Genomic DNA, 23,374 nt, shown 5'->3' with positions numbered 1-23,374 from the left:
AGAGAGAGAGAGAGAGAGAGAGAGAGAGAGAGAGAGAGAGAGAGAGAGAGAATTTCACTGTAAAATAGATCTGACTGTCCTTGAACTTGCTCTGAAGATCAAGCTTGCCTCAAACTCACAGAAATTGGCTTGCCTCTGCCTCTTGAGTATAGGATTAAAGATATTCATTATCATATCCTGCCAGTGATATATATATATATATATATATATATATATATATATATATATATATATAGTAATCAATCCTAAATTTCCCATCTGAGAGACTCTGAAATTGGGCCAAAAGAAGAATTATTCAACAAATTCTATTTGGAGAATTATATAAACTTCCCACTTCTCTGTTTGTTCGGGCATCACCTATGGAACATTAATGCTTTCACTGACATATAACCACTAAAGAAACAACCAGTCCTGGATCAGTGTAGGGACAGTGCTTGTGTGTATCATTCAGAGAGCAAAGTGATTAGAGCAACTGGACAATAATAATATTAGACTACTGACTATGGTAGAAACAAATTTCCCTTCACACAGACTTAGTGCCATCAGGAATCATTCCCTTGCCTTATATTCCTAATACAAATTATATCTTCCGGGTCATTTTTCCCTATGGTATTTATTTCACAGCACCTTTTCCCATTTCCTCTAAGTGATTGCTTCCCTACCACACTGGAAGAAATCAGTCCACCTCACACTGAAGGACAGACAATAGACTATTTAAAAGCAGCCTCCTTATAGCATGACCTGGCTCCTGAATAGTTACTCAAAAAAAACAAAAACAAAAACAAAAACAAAAACAAAAAAAAAAAAACAAGCATACAGCAACACAAATACTCTTTTCAGAATATTTACAACTTTTTTTAGTGGTCGTGGAATACAAGTGCTCATACTAACATTAACAGCCAAGCAGAGAAACAACTGTATTGTTACACATATATAAAAAGTCAACGAACAATAAAGTAGGAAATACTGGTATATTAAGCATCAGTATAGATGAATCCTCCAAATGAATAGACTTTAGTAAAAGAAGATAAATTGCTTCACCTTGTAAAAAGTAGAAATGTGCTGATTAATATGCACAGAAAAATTGAGAAAAGTTAACTGTGGGTCTACCCTGCTGGAAGTCAGCAGGGCCAGACTGGGTAGAAACAGTCCCCACTTGCTCTTGCACAACCTGAGGTACTACTTCAAGATGGAGAAATGAGCGAGATGGAAAAGTGGAGTGGTGAGAGCACTGGGGAGAGTTGCTGAACTGGTGACAGGGAAAGAGAGAGGGCTGAGATTGATGGCAGATCATGTGAGGTCTATGGAATGGCGTGAAGCATGCCAGAGCTTAAGCACATGCAGATTTTGCCCAGGAACAAGCTGCCACAGAGGGCCATGTCTGGGTCCACAGTCTAAATGCTACTGGGTCTGTGTTGATGTTCATGGCCTGCGTTACTCCCAAAATTATATGAATGTTCATGGTCTGTCTGTTCTACAGCCTTAAACCATGTTGATGTCTGTCAGCAATGCTGCCACCTGGGGCCATAGTGATGTCCACACCTGTGATGCAGCTGGGAGCCATGTCTGGATCCAAGGTCTTACTGAAGCTAAGTCTGTAGAGATGTCTGTGGCCCATGTAAGCACCAAATTCCATTGTGGTGGTTTGAGTATTCCTAGCCAAGGGAGAGGCACTATTTGGAGGTGTGGCCTTGTTGGAGTAGGTGGTCTTAGGCATTAAGACCCTCATCCTAGCTGCCTGGAAGCTAGTCTCCTCCTAGCTGCCTTCAGAACAAGAGGTGGAACTCTCAGCCCTTACAGCCCTATGCCTGCCATGCTCCCACCCTGATAACAATAGATAGAACCTCTGAACCTGTAAACCAGCTCTAATTAAATGTTGTCCTTTATAAGAATTGCCTTGATCTTGGCGTCTGTTCACAGCAGTAAAACATAACTAAGACAGACAGACTGTGTTCTATCCTGTGGTGGGATGCCATGTTGATATCTTCGTTCCCAGTTGTACTGGGGGACCTTATCTGTGGTCCTACTACATCAAGGTGTTTTGTTCATTGTCTGTGCTGATGCCAGAAACCATCATGTGGAAAATCATGATCTATGTTCTCACAGACCATAAAGAGCAAATAAACTGCATTGGCAGTAATATCTATGATTGCAGACAAACAGTTGAGAGAGAGGGACATGGAAGATTCTGTAACAACTTCTATCTCTGCCCAACTCTAATCCACCCCACTCCCACAAAAATAATAAATAAATAAATAAATAAATAAATAGATAGATAAATAAATAAAAAATAGGAATAGCATAGGCAGAAAGCCATGGAAGAGAAATAAACTAAACTAAACTAGGATGCTGGAGCTACAGTAGATGAATTCTAGCAGGAATGTGAGAGGTGAGAGGGAAAGAACTCAACTCTATTATTCTATTTAGGGGAAAGGACACTGAAAGTTTGACGATGACCACCCAGTGAGTATACAACTAACATAAATTGAACAATTCTTTTGGGGGTGGGTGGGCTGTGGGGTAAGCCTCAAGGGGGGCTAGACAGGAAAAGACTAGAAAAGAAATGTGATAGGGGTATATGATGTTAAATCTCCAAAGAGCCAGCAAAATATGTTGGGAAAAAAAGCCACTGAGTCACAAGAAAGGACAAAAGACAAGAAGAATTATTAAAATATACAATATTTGGAAACAGGGAAATGGGAATATTAGAGGTCTTGATTTTGATAAAGACTAACACACATGCACATTAAAGCCAATCAAATAGTGTGCTTTCCATATATTTGTGATTTAGTAAACTTTAGTTAAGTATGAAAATATTTGAAAAACAAACAATAAAGACTGCAACTGAGCCTTAAAAAACATATTGAATGTTAGAACAAATGAATGTTACATACTGTAAAATTTGTGAGCAGATAGACATCTCTAATATTTTCATTGTGCCTATACTAATTCTTTAGGTGTGAAGATTTCCCGTGAGATTCTGAACCTGTTGCAATTGGTCACTGAATGTCTGTCTACAAACCACCTTAATGGAAGGAAGCCTACAAAAATGGGTATTTTTGGACTATAGCCACAGTTGTCCTAGTAGGTTACATGAACAGTTCTGATTATTCAAGGGTCAGATTCATTCCTTGAAGAATCACAAGTCATATTACTATAATAAAGCATCTTAGAAAACATATAATAAAAATTCACTGAACTCAAATCTTTCCTCACATTCACTAAAGAATTTCTTGCATGATCCTACTACAACCAGAAGCTTTGTTCATGATCTGTGCAGATTCCAAAAACCATCATGCAGAAACCCATGATCCATGCTCCCATAGGCCAGAAAGAGCAAATAAACTGCATAGGCAGTGTCATCCATGGCTACAGACAGACAGTTGAGAGAGAGAGGGACATGCAAAACTCTGTAACAACCTTTATCTCCATTCCACCCATAGAACACAGAAAAGACATAGGAAAAGCTTGAAAAGAAAAGGAAGGAAGAAAGAGAGGGGAAAGGGGAAAGAGGAAGGGAGAGAGACAAAGAGGTATGTGGCATGGAACATTGCGGGCTTGACTCTGTCACTGGAAGATGAAAGAGAAGCCAAATTTCAAAATGGTCTGACATTATGGTCTTGTAGTCATTCCCATGGCAAAGTCAAATCTTGCTGAATTTTGTCTGTATACCACAGGGAATAAATTTAATGATTGTTAATTCTTTTGATTAAAATTTTTATCTAAAATTTGCTGCATTTTTTTATATAACCAAATTACTTTCACTCTTTCTTTTAATCCATCATACAACACATTGGGTTTCTTTATGACATTTTCATTCATACTTTGCTCCTGTCAAGTTTCCTCCCTCTTTTCCTCCTGCTGTTCTCTTCCTGGGGGTCCCTTAATCTCACCCAGACCCTCCCTTCTGCTTGTATGTCACACACCTCAAACTCTTTTCCCCATTTCACCCTTTAGGATTCCAATCCTTTCTCATTACTCCATTTTTGGTTTCCTGGTCTATATCCACACCCTCCAACACACACACACACACACACACACACACACACACACACACTCACACACGCACACACACAGTTGTATGCATACACATAAAAATTAAAGTAGCATTTTTTTTGTTGGAGAAAGAACAAAGGCTTTCTGGCTCTGGCTTATTTGCTTAATATAACTTCCAGTTCCATCCATTTTCTGTAAATGTCATGATCGATCACATATATGTATCAAATTTTCTTTAGCTATTCATATTGGTTAGCTCAATTTCTTGTATTATGAATAATGAAGCATTAAATTTGCGTGTACGGGAATCTGTCTGTCAAATGATTAGGAGTCCTTATAGCTCAGTCACAGAGTATTTCCCCAAAATGTGCAATTGTGGGATTTAGTCTCAGAGAACTACTGGTCAGAATATATTACCTGCTGTAATTAAAATTACTGAAAAGGTAAGGATTGAGACCCCCTCAATGTAGTCCCAGGTCCTACTTAGTGCAAGTGAACAGGCAAAAGCTAGATAACTTATTATGTGGATAGTTGTGTAGCTCTCTGCATCAAATTAAACATATAAACAAGTGATTTTCTGTGTTCAATTAATCGTTGGTTGGCATTCCAAGTGTATCATTAGATGTTTTATATAAAATGAAGCTGGTCTAATGAGAAATCTTGGTCTAGTGGTACATCCAGGGCAGTTAAACAACATAGAAAATTGCAGCATAGAGGATTCTAAGTAATAAACATTGGATCATCCCTGAAACATTGAATGGTCCCCAATGTACCCTTGTTTAGCAACTGAGCTAAGTTCTAATCTATTAGTCATTTATGGATACAATTTCCAAGACACAGGAAAAACAGACTAAAATTAATCACTAGTCAAGTTGTACTGGGCAAAGCTAAACTTGCCTATATGGAATTAAAATTATTTTTCTGAAAGTACTCGATCCTCTCAAAAAATAAAAAAAATCCAAATATGTATATTTATTTTAAGGAGAAAGAAAACTGGCATGTGTTTTATAATTTATTTATATCTACTCATGAAAGCAACTAATTAGTAGCCTTTACAATACACAGTTGTACTATACCACCCTGTGTGATCCTTTACAATACACAGTTGTACTATAATATATTGTGTGAATGACTCTGAGCCACATTTATTCCCTTACACAAAATGTAGTCAGAAACACATCATATTCTACTCATTATCCTACTTCTTTTAACTTAATTAAAAACATAATTGTGTTTGTTTATGCACATTTTTCTTATTTTAATTAAATGTCAAGTATCTTATGCTCATCATGGAATATATTATTGAGTTAGGAAATTTTTGTATAGAAGCATTTTTAAAGGGATGTGTGTATACTCAAAACTATTGAATTTATTGTATAAATTCTTACTTTCAATACTCTTTTCATTTCCTAAATACTAAGTGTAATTACTATATTGTACTTTTATGGATATTAGTTTTAAGAAATAATTTCTTAGTATACTAAAAAATAATTAGGCACCAAGAGAGAAGACAATAGAAGATTAAACACACTACAGTACAAGAAACACACACACACACACACACACACACACACACACACACACAAAACATTCTGCTTGCACGTATGCCTTACAGGCCAGAAGAGGGCACCAGTTTTCATTATAGGTGTTGATGAGCAACAACACGGTTGCAGGCAATTGAACTCAGACCTCTGGAATAACAGCCTGCTCTTAGCATCTGAGCCAATCTCTCCAGCTCCATAGAAAATATTCTTAACACACAGTTCTGTTCTTTCTTTTGATTTAGTTCATGTGAATCTAAAATGTATTTATTTGTACATAATGCTTTGTTTTGTTACTGTTTCCCTTTTATTTTTCTACCCAGTCACTAAAATTTAAATCAAAACATGTTATTGATGAACAAAAGGCTAAGCAAAACTAAATTATGTTCCTGAATAGAGAACTGTGAAATATTGTAATGTGGTAATGCAATAATTTTGTCATCAGAACAAAAATACTTTATGACTCTAAGACATAGAAGGATAGATGTAAATTGCATTATTTCTTCTTCATAAAAGTAGTGCAAAGGAAAGACAATGCATATAATAGGGTAATATGCCCCAGTCACTGTGCATGTTATATCCTTACTAGCTAATTACTGCTAATCATTTATCACAGATTGTCTCAATGCCCCAATCACCCTTACACTTGACATACATGCTGAAAACATCCCCACAGTGCAACTTTCTCCAGCATTAGGGTTAATTTTTGAAAAGATGTACATTAACAATCGAATAATCTAGACTGACATTACAAATCAATATTAACAGGAAAGAATTGAATGTAAATGTAAATGTAAAAATAACAGAGCCCCAACACATAACTTATTTTAATAACTTTACCATTCATATGTTTTAAGATCATGTCCCATATATCACTTTAAGACAACTCAATTGCTAGAACTACAAAAACACCAATAGCCCAATATTTTCCCCTAAACTTTGAGAGCAAGAACATGTATATTACCTGCCAAAACACTGGCTATAGCAGGCCTTCATGAGACATGAGGATTATAGTGTTTTCATTTGAGCAACTTGCTGAAAACTGTATAGCAAAACAATGTGTCTGATTACTGTTTCTCTTTATTCATCCAAGACTCAAACTATTGGATTTCTTGAAACAGTTGGCATTGCAGCATCATAACTAAACTATTAATATCAATTATAGAATGTTGTAATTTAGCATGTATCAACTGATGTATAATTTGACTATATGTATTTTCAAAAACCCTTGTTTCATTCATTGTTGAAAAACAATAAAAACTTACTGGTTGTGAAGAGAAGCTTTCTGGGATCCTGAGAAAAGAAAAGAATAAAACATTTGACTGGAAAAATAAAATGGTAGTGACACAAACCTATACAAGAAGTTTACCATGTGTGTTGCCATATATTAGGAATTACGGCACCATTCATCCAGTACAAGTGATAGTCTCAGTTAATTAAGTCTCAGAACAATTTTGCATTATAGAAAGCAAAACTAGAGAAGTCTTACCAACATAGAAAATGAGAGAGCACTGACTAAGTTAGGACAGATTATTGATCTGATTACAGGCTGGCTGTAATGGTGCTGGTGTTTATTTAACAACTTTGAGATACAATAGTTTAAGTTATAATGATATATGTCTCATTATGGTGTCCAGCAGATTGTAAATTTATAAATTCATTATTATCCTGCCTTACAACCAAGATAACTTTTAAACATATTGTGTTCAATGCTCAACCAAAAAGTAATTTTAAGACTAAAAACACCAACATAGTGGAATATTGGACAACTAAACATAGTATGAAAGTAGGAAACATATTTATAGGTGTTAAAGAAGGATGAATTTTAGAAAGAGGAGCATAAAAGGAAATGCTGTACAAAGGAAACTGGAGTGAGGCCTGGAAACAAGCAACCATTGCTAATATGACAATAGGGCTGAAGGACAGTTCAGGGAGAGGAACTGGAGATGTGAGAAGTAGAACTTAGTTTGAAATCATAACATTTGGAGAGCTGTCACTGAGAAAGCTAAGAAGCTAGATTCTCCAGTGAATCTCAACGTTTTATAATCACCTGCTCATCCTTTTTAAAAATAGCAATGCCCAGGCCCTAGTCAGACTAGTCCAATCATATTGATGTCTATAGACAATAGTAGAGGCAAAAGATTTATCAAAACTTATTTGAGGCATTCAGTTTTACAATTGGTTTTGTCACTTGTTTCCTTTTAGGAAGACAATCAGATGATTAGAGTGGAATTAGCTGTGAAATTCCTCATGGTATGTAAAAGAAAAAAATGGAGTCTGGGATGAGGGGAATGTTTAATGACAGGTTAAGTCACTGTAATTCGTCAGAAAAGCTCAGAGAGTAAGCAGTTTGGCTTGGGTGTAGTCATGACCTTGGGAAATAATGCCTCTCTGAAGACAGTGTGAAAGTATTAAGCAACAGAGACCTGAGCACTGCTAATATATGTGCTGAGCATCTGATTCTGGTTCAGCACATAAAATTTTATCTCATGAACATATAAAAGATCATATGGAACAGCATTGCCCCTACGTTAGATAGCACATACTTGTAAATTCAGCTCAAGGTCACCTATCTCATGAAAATGAAGAAATCATTAAAAAAAAAAAACAATGAGTTTTTAAGTCAAATAAATTCATTATTTAGTATCGACAAATAATCAACCTACAGCTGTGCCCTTTTCCACCCAAGCACAGTAAGTGAGTTATTAAAGTATTTTTTTTTTCCTGAGATTGGCACTGTCGACACTCTCAACTAAATGGGAGGAATTATACAAAAGCTGCTGGGAGTCGGAAAGCAGACCTGAGTGGCAACCTTCTGAATAGTGCAGGATATAAAAAGTAGACACCGCAAACTCCCATTTTCAGCAGGAGAAACTATAGCATAGTAATTACCTGCAATTTCTATTGAAAGGGAATAAAACTCAACTTGACAACTGCATTTTAAAAGCACTCAAAAGAGCAGCAAGGTACAGATTTTTTGTAAAAATCACAGACCCTCATTAGTTATCTAATGACAAGTGAGCAGAAAATGGAAAAGCAGAGACCACCCACCTCATTCTGGTATCTTGCTACATTCAGTTCAAGGAAATCTTCACTGTAGTTCACTGAAAAGTTGAGGGCATTCACCAAGTGGGCAGCTACATGCACACCTACAGAACCAAACCAGGTATAGGTCAGTGGGGGTTCCGCATATGCTCCTTGGCTAGAAGTCATTTGTTCTCCATAAACAATTACAGATTAAAACTAGAACTGCAATAGATACATGAGCAATAAAATATTGAATTGAAATCATTCTAAAACACAAACTCAAAATCACCTGAATATAGATAGTTTACTAAATTTTCAAAAGCTAGAGTTAAATAACTATAGTAATTCAGGTCAAGATCTAGAGAAGATTCTAACTTAATGTCTTGGCTCTACAAACACACACACACACACACACACACACACGCACACACACAGTCTCTTCTCTCTCTCTCTCTCTCTCTCTCTCTCTCTCTCTCTCTCTCTCTCTCACACACACACACACACACACACACACACACACACAATTTTTAGATTTTTGCATCTATCAATACAAACATCCATTTGTTCAATAAACTGCTTACTGGTTNACACACACACACACACACACACACACGCACACACACAGTCTCTTCTCTCTCTCTCTCTCTCTCTCTCTCTCTCTCTCTCTCTCTCTCTCACACACACACACACACACACACACACACACACACAATTTTTAGATTTTTGCATCTATCAATACAAACATCCATTTGTTCAATAAACTGCTTACTGGTTCCTGGATACCTTTGTATTTCACACAGTTCATCTTTCCCATAGCTCTAACCCACTCTACCCTATGCACTTCACTCTCATCCATTCCCAAATTGCACCCTCTGAACGGCTTTTAACCAGAAGAATTCTTCCACAATCAATAAATAATTTTCTAAACTCAACAGTAAAGGGTTGAGAGGCACTTCATGGAAGAAAAACTCGGGAAAATAGTGATTACTACATGACAACCAACCAACCTATAAAGATACTGCCAGCACAATGCTCAGATGACTCTGAGTTCATATAAAAGATGCATGTGTCAGAGAATTACTAGAAGTTTGAAATAACCCATTTGTTCATAGCCAGCAATGAAAATTATCTCAAGACAGACAAGGAAAGAACAAATGATCTGTTCAACTAGGCCTCAAAACCTCCTCCTTTTCTAATCTGTTTTTCCCTAGGGTTAAATGAGGTACACATTAACATTCTGTGATAACATATTGATTAAAGACACTCCTGTAGCCTTGGCTCTATAACCTGTCTACTAGTTTTCAATTTATCTGTAAAATCATGAAGACAGTAATGAAAGATATAAATGTTCTGTAATTATTAACTAACCATTACAGGTTAAAATAATTTATGAAGTATGCTGTATCAAAGGGAAGAATGGCTTGAAAAATAGAAGAGCTTGCAGTGTGTAAAACGTAGACTGTAAAATTCAGAGTCATCAAGTCCTATTAATTACCCACAAAGAACAATAAAGGCAAGAGAGGCTCAAAATGCCAAATAAACTAAAAGTTTATTTTTAGGAATTTTAATTCATGCTAACAAGTTGGGTATCAAAATGGGGTGCATTAATATTAGGTATATTTAAAAAGTGTCATAAACTTACAGTACTCAAGGGGTATGTTACTGGCAGAAGAATATACAAGTGGAATAATGAAATAGAGAACCCAAAAATCAGTTCAAATGAATATAATTCACTAGTGTTTTAATAAAGAGAAGAGACAACAAATGAAAGAAAAATGTAGGGTTTCAGTAAACAGTCCTGGTACTACTGAATATTAAGCCTATTTAAAAAAAAAAAAAAAAGAACTCAACATAATCTCTAGAAAGTCCAAGAGCCTTGGAAGGTGAGAGGCCCCCTGGACTCAATGAAGATGACATTAGCTGAAATATCCAACAATGGGGAGATGAACCTGAAGCGACCACCTCCAGTAGACAGACAGGGCTCCCAGTGGAAGGATGGGCAAACTCACCTACTTTTAAAAATTTTGATCCAGAATTGTGTATATCTGTATCAGTACATGTACAATTGTGTATGTGTGCATGTACCAATGGAGGCCAAAGACTGTTCTGGGTCCCTTGGAACTAGAGTTATTAGCTTTTATGAACAATCAGATTTGAAGTCCAGTCTTCATAACTGAGCAGCACTCTTAAATGCTGAGCCATCTCTCTTAACCCTGATATCTTTCCATCTGACAGTTAAGTCACTTATCTTTTAAGTTGGTTTTTCTTTAGCCTAAATGTTATACTTTTCTGCATGTGAAGACAGTTTGCTGGGCACAATTTCATGGCAATGCTCCTATTTATCTGCTATGATTATGGCTTCTGTATAGAGAATCATGTGACTATAGTTGCATGGGATTATATCTGGACACACAACCCTGTCTCATTTTTCTTTGTGTCTTTTTTTTTTTAATTAAGTGACAAAATTTTGTACACACACATGTGTCATGCTATATATATATATATAGAGAGAGAGACGTTCAAGAAAACTTTCAAGAGTTCTCACCTTCTACCTTCCTGAGGCAAGGTCTCTTTTCTTTCTACTGCACAGCATACTCTAGACTAGCTAGGTAGCCTTGTGAGCTTCCACTCATTCTCCTGTCTCTGATCTTGCTGTGAGTGTTCACGGATGACTGATCTACAACACTGCATGTGGCTCTTTGTGTGGGTTCTGGAGCTCACAAACTCAGGTCAAGAGGCCCGTGTCGCAAATTGCTTTTACCCACTGAGTAATAGCTAAGGTCCTATAAAGCCTTTTTTTATATGTCAAGATTATGTTCTCTCTTCTTCAAAAGATGTGTGTGTGTGTGTGTGTGTGTGTGTGTGTGTGTGTGTGTGTGTGTGTGCTTATGTCTCTGTGTACATATACTGCATGTGAGCAAGTGCCTACACAGACCATAGGAGGGTGTTGGATTCCTTGGACATAGAGTTACAAGCAATTGTGTCACACTCAATGTGGGTACTGGGAACACAACTTTGGTCCTCTGGAGGAGTAGAAATCCTTTTAGCCACAAAATTATCTTTCTAGCCCTGCATTGTTTTCTTTTGTTGTTATACTTTTGTATTTTTACTTTTGCACTAAATTGTGCTAAATTTTGTACTAAATTATACTTTTGTAATAAATTTAATCAAAATTCAAATTATAGAGCATAATGACTCAATCTTTGTTCTTTTTATTCATAAATGCTTTGGCTTTTCAATGTGTTTTTGCTTTCTTCTTACTTCCATATAATTTGTAGTGTTAGAGTATCTGACTCTATGAGGAATATTATTAATATTTTAATAGAAATTACATAGAATCTATGAATTAATATGTGACTCAATACAAGGAAATAATCTATGAAAATGATTGAAAAACTAGACATTATTAAAATTTAAATACTTTCCTCCAGGAAAGATTGAAAGAATAAGAACACAAGCCACAGAGGGGGAGAAAACACTTTCAAAAGATATAAAATCCTAATAAAGGACTCTTGCTAAAACTATTCAAATCATACTTAAACCAATAGTTTAAAAATTATCTCATTATACGAGATAAAGATCTTAACATATATCTTACAAAAGATGATTTATAATACTTAAGTATATGAAATGTTTCACACTCTGTATCATGAAATACAATAAATATCTAACAGAATGGCAGAAATCCAGAATATAGCATATCAGATGTTGACAAAGCTATGGAGAAACTGGAACTCTGCTTTACTGATGGTGGAATGGCCTCTTTGTAAGTTAAAATTTAACTTCTCTTACTCTCACACTTATCTAAACTACTTAAAAACCTCAATATCCATAAATATATATAACATATACATAGGAGACAAAGACAGATTCAAAGGTAGAGGGAAAGAGACAGACAGAGAGATAGACAGACAGACAGATAATATTTTACAGCAACTTTATTCATAAAGGACAAAAGTTGGAAGCAACCTAGATGTAGGCAGATAATAACCTATAGCTTATCCAGGCAGTAAACTATCAGCCCAATATGAAATAAAATGATCTATCAAGTGATAAAAATACAAGGAAGGAACATAAATTTACGTGATGTAGTAGATAATACAAATGAGAAAGTTATGGTTCTAACTTCCTGAAATCTGAAAATAAAATGGGAAATCTATGTAGATAGAAAAAAGCTACTGGTTCAGAGCCATTTTGATTTGTAATTTTCTGAAGACTAAGGTTTTTTTTTTTATTCTATGAATGTCAGAATTTATTAAATATCTGTATATTCATAAGGTTTAGCGAGTTCAATTGTAGCATTTTGTCATAGTGTATTACCTATCTTGGAAATCTGGTGAATATAGATGCAATTTCTAGTTCTAATATTTTTCTTTAGATGCTTTCTTTATTTTCATTGCAAATTTTATCCCCTTTCCTCATTTCACCTCTGAAAACCTCCCTATCCCATCCCACCTCCCCTTGGCCAGTAACCCACCCACTCTGACATCCCTGTCCTGGCATTCCCCTACACTGGGGCGTTGAGCCTTCATAAGACCAAGGGCCTCTGCTTTCATTGATGTTCCACAAGGCCATCCTCTGCTACATATGTGGCTGGAGACATGGGTTCCTCCATGTGTACCCTTTGGTTGGTGTTTTAGTCCCTGGGAGCTCTAGGGGTACTGGTTGGTTCACATTGTTATTCCTCCTATGTGGCTGTAAACCCCTTAAGCTCCTTGTGTCCTTTCTCTAGCTCCTTCATTGGGGACCCTGTGCTCAGTCCAATGGATGGCTGTGAGCATCTACTTCAGTATTTGTCAGGCACTGGCAGAACCTCTCAGGAGAGAGTTATATCAGGCTCCTGTCAGTAAGCACTTGTTGACATCCACAATAGTGTCTGGGTTTGGTAACTGTATATGGGATGGATTCCCAGGTGAAGCAGTCACTGGATGGCCTTTCCTTCAGTTTCTGCCCCAAATTTTGTTTCTGTATTTCTTTCAATGGCTATTTTGTTTCCCCTTTTAAGAAGGACTGACATATCCACACTGTGGTCTTCCTTCTTGAGCTTCATGTGGTTAGTGAATTATATCATGAGTATTCTGGTCTAATACCCACTTATCAGTGAGAGCATACCATGTGTGTTATTTTGTGTTTGAGTTGCCTCACTCAGGGTGATATTTTCTAGTTCCATCCATTTGTTTAAGAACTTCATGAATTCATCATTTTTAACAGCTGAGTAGTGTTTCATTGTGTAAATGTACCAAATGTACCACATTTGTGTATTTTTTGTTGAATGACATCTGGGTTCTTTCCAGCTTCTGGCTATTATCAATAGGCTGTTGTGAACATAGTGGAGCATGTGTCCTTATTACATGTTGGGGCATCTTCTAGATATATGTTCAGGAGTGGTATTGCTGGATCCTTAGTAAGTACTATGTCCAATTTTCTGAGGAATCACCAAACTGATTTCCAGAATGGTTGTACCAGCTTGCAATCCCACCAGCAATGGAGGAGTGTTCCTCTTTTTCCACATCCTCGCCAGCATCTGCTGTCACCTGAGGTTTTTGTTTTGTTTTGTTTTGTTTTTGTTTTTTGAGACAGGGTTTCTCTGTATAGCTCCAGCTTTGTAGACCAGGCTGTCCTGGAACTCAGAAATCCGCCTGCCTCTGCCTCCCAAGTGCTGGGATTAAAGGCGTACGCCACCACGCCTGGCTGTCACCTGAGTTTTTGATCTTTAGCCATTATGACTGGTGTGAGGTAGAATCTCAGGGTTGTTTTGATTTGCATTTCTCTGATGACTAAGGATGTTGAACATTCCTTAGGTGCTTCTCAGCCACTTGATATTCCTTCTCAGTCACTTGATATTCCTTGGTTGAGAAATCTTTGTTTAGCTCTGTACCCCATTTCTTTCTTTTCTTTTCTTTTTTTGTTTTTTGTTTTGTTTTGTTTTCTGATTTTTGTTTTGTTTTGTTTTGGTTTGTTTTTGGAGGCTGGTTTCTCTGTGCTGTCCTAGAACTCACTCTGTAGACCAGGCTGGCCTCAAACTCAGAAATCTGCCTGCCTCTGCCTCCCAAATGCTGGGATTAAAGGTGTGCACCACCACACCTGGCTGGCTTGTACTCCATTTCTTAATAGGGTTATTTGACTCTCTGGAGTCTAACTTCTTGAGTTCTTTGTATATATTGGATATTAGCCCTCTATCAGATGTAGGTTCGGTAAAGATCTTTTCCCAATCTGTTAGGTTGCTGTTTTGTCCTATTGATGGTGTTCTTTACCTTATACAAGCTTTGCATTTCTATGAGGTCCCATTTGTCAGTTCTTGATCTTAGAGCAGAAGCTACTTGTGTTCTGTTCAGGAAATTTTCCCCTGTGCCTACATACTTGAGACTCTTCCCCACTTTCTTTTCTGTTAGTTTCAGTGATTCTTGTTTTATGTGGATATCCTTGATCCACCTGGACTTGAGCTTTTTACAAGGAGATAAGAAAGGTTCGATTTGCATTTTTCTACATGCTGACCACCAGGTGAACCAGCACTAAGGATGTTTTCAAGTGCTTTTCAGCTGTTAGAGACTCCTTTGTTGAGAATTCTGTTTACCTGTGTATACCATTTTTAAAATGGGTTATTTAGTTTCCTGGTATCTAATTTTTTGAGTTCTTTTTTTTATATTTTAAATATTAGTCTGTTGTATGTACATTGAATAAAGTTCTTTCTACGTGGTTTAGGCTGCTGTTTGATCCTATTGATGGTGTCCTTGGTCTTCCTGAAGGTTTTCAATTTCATGAGGTCCCATTTATTAATTGTTTATTATAGAGCCTGAGCCATTGGTGTTCTGTTCAGGAATGTCTCCTTTGCCAATGTATTCAAGGAAGTTCCCAACATTCTTTTCTATTATATTTGGTATTTATGGTTTATGTTAAGGTCTTTCATCCAGTTAGACTTGAGTTTTGTGTGAGGTGATAAACATGGTTCTATTTTCACTCTTCTACATGTAGACATCCAGTTAGAATAGTACCATTTGTTGAAGAGTCTTTCATTTTTTCTACTGTATGGTTTTGGATTTTTTGTTAAAAGTCTAGTGTCCTTAGGTGTGAGGGTTTAATTTCTGGGTTTTAATTTGATTCCATTTTACACCCATTAGAATAGCACAGATCAAAAACTCAAGTGACACCATATGCTGGACAGAATTTGGAGCAAGAGGAAGACTCCTCCATTGCTGGTGGAAGTGCAAATTTGTACAACGACTTTGGAAATTAATTTGATTTATCTGAAAACTGGTAATAGTTCTACCCCAAACTCAACTATACCACTCCTGAGCTTATACCCAAAAGATGCCTTACTATACCACTAGACACTTGCTCAATTATGTTTATAGCAGCTTCATTCGTAATAGCCAGAAACTGCAAACCACTTATATGTCCTCAACTGAAGAATAGAAAAAGAAAAATTGTTACATCTAAACAATGTAATTCAGCTATTTAAAACAGAGACATCATGAAATTTACAGACAAATGGATGGACCTAGAAAATATTATCCTGAGTGAGGTAACTGAGACTTAGAAAGACACACATGGTATGTACTCACTTATAAGTAGGCATTAGCCATAAAGTACAGGATAACTAACTATACCACAATCCACAGACTCAAAGAAACTAATAGGGAGGGCACATGGGAGGATTCTTGAATTTCATACAGAAGAGGAAATAAAATAGACATTGGAGGTAGAATGAGTGAGGGATCTGGATGAGAGGGGGTTGAGTGTAAGTGAGATTAGGGATTAGATGTGGGGAGCTGGGGTTGGGTGGGAGAGGGTTGAGAGAGACAACAGATATTGATAGCACTCATCTCTGGGACTATATGGAGACCTGGAACAATGGAGACTGCCAGGAATCTATGGGGGTGTCCCTAGCTGAGAACCCCTAGTAGCACGGGACATAGAGACTGAAGTGGCTACCTCCTATAGTAAGGTAGGACTTTCAGTGGAGGAAGGGGGACATCAACTCACCCACAGTACCTTTGACCCAAAATCTGTTCTGCCTACAAGATGCACAGGGGAAGAAAATAAAGTGATTGAGGTAATGTTCCAATGATTGGCCCAACCTGAGACCAATACAATGGGAGAAAGCAAATCCTTGACACCATTAACGATACTCAGCAACGTTTGCAGACAGGAGCATAAAGTAATTCTGCTGAATGGCTTCATTCAGCAGCTGATAGAAACAGAGGCAGAGACCCACAGTCAGACATCAGGAGGACAGTGAGGAGGCTTGTGGAAGAGTGGGGGAAGTGGGGGATATAAGTGAGTGAGCAATAGAAGTCCGGGATGCCACAAGAATACCTACAGAGTTAACTAGCCTGGGCCATGGGACTTACAGTGACTGAACCACCAACCAAAAAACATGCAGAGGCTGGACCTAGGTCCCCTCTGCGCCCATGCTGCCAACTGATGTCCCACAGCAGGCAGGTACCCAAGTGGGGGGCTTCCCCTTCTCTAAGGATTCAAGAGGGAGGGATGGGGACCAGAGAAGAGAGGAGAACTGCAACTAGGACGTAACATAAATAGATCATTTAATGAGGAAAAATGTGTCATATCAGAAAGAAGAGAAACATGAACTTGCAGAACACTGAGTATGCTTAGAACAGTGAAAATAATCATTATGATGCTATAAACGCGGCTACATATCACTGTACAAATACTTAAACCTATATTGTATTATGTAGAAATGTTCAAGATTTAAACTTAAAGTTTACATTTGCTATCTTGAAATGAATCGAGATAAAATTATACAGTTGTCAAGTTTATTCTTCTACACAATTATCAATATAAATAATACTTATCAAATACATCTTGACCTAGAATCATATTTTTAAATGAAAATTTCACATTTCTAATATTCATTTTTATGCAATACAATCTTACTTTTAATCCTGGAATAAGCCTCATTATTTTAAACTTTACAAATGAAATTATTTACTATTACAAGAAAATCAGTATGAGCTTAGATCTAGATTTGGAAAACTTAAAGCAAAACGCCACAAGAAATACCTATGCTCTATAATTGCCCTCACAATTCTCTTCTAACTCTCATAAAAGAGGAACTAATATAGATAACTAGAAAATCACCAAATAAGATCATTATAGGAGAAAACATACAAAACAAAAAAATCAAGTCTTTCTACCTTGGTAAAATATACAATTCTAATAAAATAGTGATTTTTAGCTCTCTCACCTGAGAAAATACAGATAGTTATGCCACAGGTGATGTGTAGAGTCTTGCTTTTATCCAATAATCTTCTTGTTTTCCTGCTAGGGACCTAAATAAAAATTAATAAATACAGTAAAAATAATACAACCAGTCAAAATATGCTCAAAAAATTTTCACTACAGCATTGATCATATAACGAAGAATATTGAAAATACAACACCAATCTCCTAGTCAAAAGTGAGAGAATCGTTGCATAACTAGTCTCTGAAGCCTTCCAAATGAATGTGAAAAGATGTTATTTTCTTGAAAAAAAAAAACCTGAAAAACATAAACTACTAGATGAAAAAGTTAGAAACCACACTGTGATTCTACAAAATGTCACTGTACATAAATGTCTATGCTGACATTTGTCCCCAACTGTCATGAGCAGTTTTTCTGTTGGACCACAGTCAGGGGAAACTTTCTGATAACCTGGTGTATATAATTTTTTAAGTTTAAATTTGATAGACTATAGGATATTCTTTATGCTGCAAAAACCTAAGGTTATGTTTAAGATAGACCAATGGGATCTGTGGTTTTAAATGTCTCCTTGATCTTGTAGAAAAGTAAATGTCAAGAATTTTTGAATATCTGTGCTTCATACTGGGCGACTACTCTTTAAGACCTATTACCTACTGAGAAACCTAGGAGGGAACTTTTCGCTTTCTGGCACTTATAGTGCTTCTCTTCATGCCAAGCCAATGGCCAGTGGAGAGATCAAATCTTAGCATTTAACAATAGTAGGCAACCTAGGGAATGCTATTTCCATAAATGACTGAAAAAATAAAGTGTTTCCAAATATAATTGCCTTAGAAAACTAAAAAGTTTTGATTCAGTAAATCAGCATTACACACTTCAAAGATCACTAAAGCCTCTGAAAACATAATTATCTATCCATGAACCCCTGATTATTTTAGTAAAAAATCAAAACATGCAAACAAACATGAGCATGCTCACATTTACAGGAAGCACTAATTAAAGAGAAAAATGTAGTTTTTTTATGACAAAGTAGTTTTCTTTTTGCCCCTCTTATTTTACAAGAACAACATCATCATCATCATCAACACCAACAAACATTTGAATTGAGGATCACTATTCAATACAGTCATCTATTTAAGCCTTTTGCATAGCTCACAAGGAGCATGTGTGTTAAATAATTGGAAATTGCAAACACTAGCAATCATTTTGAACAATACTCAAAGAACATGGTCCTCTGTTTGCTCACCTGGATTTTCTAAATAAAATACCAATCTCAATGAGGTCTGATACAGTAGAGAAGCTCTAAGAGCTGGAATTAGCTAAGCCACTCATTTATAGCTGATCTTGGCTTGGCCATACTTTCTATAACTCAGGTTCTCAAACTTAAATTGAACCAGTAATGTCTGACTATAGAGTTGTAGTTAGGAGTCATCATAGCACTAAACATAGTACCTGTAACCATGGTGTGTGATACGTCTGTGATCCTCTTCCCTGGTCTAGTTTACGGAATAGTTTTCTGACCACGTTTTAAGGTAACATATCCCTTACCACCACTGAGAAGAGATATTCTAAATAAAACCAGTTCATAAAAATGGAACAACTAACATGTGATTATTAACTAGATCCTGCCATAGAAATCCATGAATAAGAATTTCTTTTCTGTACCTTCTGTGATCCTCGAAGATAAGCCAAGACTGTCCGACACATGGGTAAAAGGATGAGGCTGCAGTTGAGGTTCAGGACAGATGCAGAAGCTCTGCTTAAACACAATCCTAGCTGAACAAATAAGGCAAGGATCAAAACAGAGTCAAGTACATAGGAAAAGCAGCCTGGATTTGAAGTTGTATGTGTCACTTTGTTTGCTAAGGACCATGTTAAATGCCAACTCCTTCAAGAGTTTCTTTGATCTTACCAAAGCTCCCAAACAATTTCTTTCTACTCTCAATAGCCTTAAAACTTATTTTTCTCCATTTTGCTAGTGATATAATCACCTTAATATGCTTTTCCATTTCAGGGTAAATTTCTTATACTATCCTAGCTGGAAGAAGTCTGAGATCTCATGCAAGTGTGTTCTACGCATCCACAATCAAGCTGCACAGAAATCTGTATTCACTGAGAAACTTAGAAGAGTTCGAAAAGAAACTGGATTTGTGTTCTTATCTCTCTCTGATATTTTCTCCATTTCTGCCCAGCCTACTCATTCTCACACACTTGTCTTCAAGCTCTTTACCCTGTAGTTTGATTTCTCTACAGCTTCATCTTAAAACTCTATTCATCTTGAGTGTTTCCCTGGTCTGAGGATTGGAAATATCCCAATGTTACTAGGACTTCCATTGCTTTTGTACTCTCCTATCATGTTTTCAACACTCTTCTACTATCACTTCTTTCTAAATTTTATTTTATTTTAAAATGACAAATAAGTACTGTACACATTCATTAGGTAAAATGTGAAGCATTAGTGTGAACACACAGTGTAAAAAAAAAATCAAACCAGACTAACATCACTTCCTATTTAGCATCAACACTTACCATTTCTTGGCACTAAGATCACTTGCAATTCCACTATTCTCAGTATTGAAAAACATACAATATGTTACTGACTTGGGAATTCCACACTGTTTAACTGACCATCATAACTTGTCCCTCCCATCTACATTTCACCTAGTATTTTCCATTCCTTGGCAACACTGCAAGTCCCCGGCAGTCATTATTCTACTCTCTGATTGTGTGGATTGAACTATTCAATTTGAAATGTAAATAACATCAGGACAGTTGTCTTCTGCATATAACTCACTTCGCTAAGCACACCCAGCTCATAATGTTACAAATTAGCAATTTGACATAAGACCATGTCTAGTAAAACTGTAATTCACATGTTTAAATATATAAGGTATTTTGTCATTTTAGTGTGTTTTGCTTTAGCTTTTGTAGGAAATCCATTTCCATTTGATTATTGTTAAAATATTTTTCATGCTTAAATAAAGAATTATACAAAATAAATCCTATAGACATATGTGAAGATATCTTGTATATCTTTACTGGTCATGCACAGTTTGACCACTTTATATTTATTTATTAACTCCTGGAACATAAGGAAATTATTATTGTTAATAATATTTCTTCTATATGGAAGAATAAAGTGCCATTCTGATATTAATATTTTACACAACAAAAACAACCACCAGCTTGGAAGTTACAGAACTAAAATGCCAATTTGAGGATGCTGCTTCAAGCACCACTGCCTGTGCTTCCTCTTACACTTGGCTTTAAATACAGCACAGAAGGAAATAGCAGGCAGTAAATTCTTTGATGACAGATCAATGGAAACCAGAAGTAACTTATTTTAGTAAACTGCCCTAGATAAATCTTCCCTCCCAATAGCTCTTTCCATAAGATGGTGCTTGTTCTTTTTTTAAATGTTAATTTTTATTAGATATTTTTTTCATTTACATTTCAAATGCTATCCCCTTTCCTTGTTCTTGTTCTTAACCATTAGAGAAGCCTGGGATGCAAATACTATAGTTGTACTAGAGAAAGCCACCAGGATGTGTCAGGAAGTGTGATTTGTCTAGAAGGGATCTCGAACAGCTCTCTGAATGGAACTCAGTGTAAAGGAGAAGAGCTCTGTCTTTTCTAAAGACAGAGAAAGCCACTGGGGCCAAATTGCAGTGAGGGTCTGACCCCCACCTTAGGCTCAATGTTCAGGGATCTGTCCTGAGCTTGTTTTCTAATCCTCTGCCAACAAGAGGACAGGACATTTTGCTAGTGCTTTTCCTCAGGACAATGATAGTGATATGTGGCCAAATGTTGTCAAGAATTCACTGACCCTTGGGTCAATGGCAAAAGAGTTGATGAACATGGGTGCAATGGAACTGACTCTCCTCAGATCTAGGACAATGTGTACTTGGGTATCCACCTGAGAACTTACTGGACCCACGTATAATTCATAACCACCGGTTATAAAGTCAAAATTTATCTACATTCATGAGGTGTGGAGAAGTCTACTTTTCAAGATAAATAATTTTAAACAAAAGGTTTTAAAGTACGTATCATATTATCCAGTACTCAGGAAGCGGATGTTGAAAGGTTGTGAGTACTAGTTCAGCATGAGCTAAAACTGAGACTCTTTTTCAAAACACAAGGCAAACATGTTCCTCTTGGTTACTATCACTCATATATTTGTGTACTTAAAATATGAATAAAATGTTAACTATTGATGAAACTGTTCTTTGTTTTCAACTTCATTTTTCCACTGACCAGGGTTTGTAATCCACATCTGGTCAAGGACTCACAGTCTGTAACTAGTTGTTTTTTGTTTTGTTGTTGTTGTTGTTCTGTTTTGTTTTTAAAGATATTTTCATTATTTATATTTCAAATTTTCAAATGTTATCCCCTTCCCTAGTTTCCCCTCTGAAAATCCACTATTCCATTCCCCACTTGTTCCCCAAACTATTCCTCACTCCCATTCCTGGTCCCGGCATTGCACTGTACGGGGGCACAGAACCTTCACAGGATCTAGGACCTCTCCTCTCATTGACGACTGACTAGGCCATCCTCTGCAAATATACAACTAGAGCCACAAGTTCCACCATGTGTTTTCTTTGATTGGTGGTTTAGTTTCAAGGAGCTCTGGAGGTGCTGGTTAGTTCATATTGATGTTCCTCCTATGGGGCTTCAAACTCCTTCAGCTACTTGGGTACTTTCTCTAGCTCCTTCATTGGGGACCTTGCACTAGGTCCAATGGATGATTGTGAACATCCACATCTGTATTTGTCAGGCACTGGCAGGCCCCGCAGGAGACAGTTGTATCAGGCTCTTGTCAGCAAGCCCTTGTTGGTATCTGGTATAGTATCTGGGTTTGGTACTTGTTTATGCGATGATCCTTAAGAAAGTCAGTCTCTGGATGGTCTTTCCTTCAGGCTCTGCTCCAAAATTTGTCTCTGTAACTCCTTCCATGGGTATTTTGTTCCCCCTTCTAAGAAGGATTCTGAGCTTCTGACCTAATATCCAGAAGTCAGTGATTGCATATCATGTGTGTTCTATTGTGATTAGGTTACCTCTCTTAGGGTGATAGCCTCCAGATCAATTCATTTGTCTAAGAATTTTATAAATTCAATGTTTTTAATAGCTGAGTAGTACTCCATTGTTTAAATATACCACATTTTCTATATCCATTCCTCTATTGATGGACATCTGGGTTCTTTCCAGCTTCAGGCTATTATAAATAAGTCTGCTATGAACATAGCGGAGCATGTGTCCTTATTACATGTTGGAGCATCTTCTGGACATACGCCCAGGAGTGGTATTGCTGGATCTTCCAGTAGAACTATGTCCAGTTTTCTGAGGAACTGCCAGACTGATTTCCAGAGTGGTTGTACCAGCTTGCAATCCTACCAGGAATGGAGGAGTGTTCCTCTTTCTCCATGTACTGGATAGCTTTGTGTCAACTTGACACAGCTGGAGTTATCACAGAGAAAGGAGCTTCAGTTGGGGAAGTGCCTCCATGAGATCCAGTTGTAAGGCATTTTCTCAATTAGTGATCAAGGGGGGAGGGCCCCTTGTGGGTGGTGCCATCTCTGGGCTGGTAGTCTTGGATTCTATATGAGAG

General features: G+C 36.9%; 1 protein-coding gene across 3 annotated transcripts in view; it reads right to left on the bottom strand.

Moving 5' to 3' along the window:
- The window catches only part of Nox4 (NADPH oxidase 4), a 138,019-nt gene that overhangs the window by 80,915 nt on the left and 33,730 nt on the right, over positions 1-23,374 (bottom strand). For 2 of the 3 annotated variants that reach the window (XM_021192474.1, XM_029543590.1), the window contains exons 3-6: positions 19,432-19,538; positions 17,773-17,857; positions 8,589-8,686; positions 6,803-6,830 (exon numbers count right to left, since the gene is read on the bottom strand). In XM_021192474.1, the coding sequence (XP_021048133.1) occupies positions 6,803-6,830; positions 8,589-8,686; positions 17,773-17,857; positions 19,432-19,473 (253 nt within the window). In that variant the 5' untranslated portion in view covers positions 19,474-19,538. Of the gene's footprint in view, positions 1-6,802; positions 6,831-8,588; positions 8,687-17,772; positions 17,858-19,431; positions 19,543-23,374 lie in introns of all 3 variants that reach the window. The other variant, XM_021192458.1, reaches the window with a different exon arrangement.

Source organism: Mus pahari, chromosome 1 (assembly GCF_900095145.1).
Source record: "Mus pahari chromosome 1, PAHARI_EIJ_v1.1, whole genome shotgun sequence".
Lineage (NCBI taxonomy): Eukaryota > Metazoa > Chordata > Mammalia > Rodentia > Muridae > Mus > Mus pahari.
The sequence above is the reverse complement of the archived record's forward strand: the minus strand, read 5'-3'. Positions and strand labels throughout refer to the sequence as shown.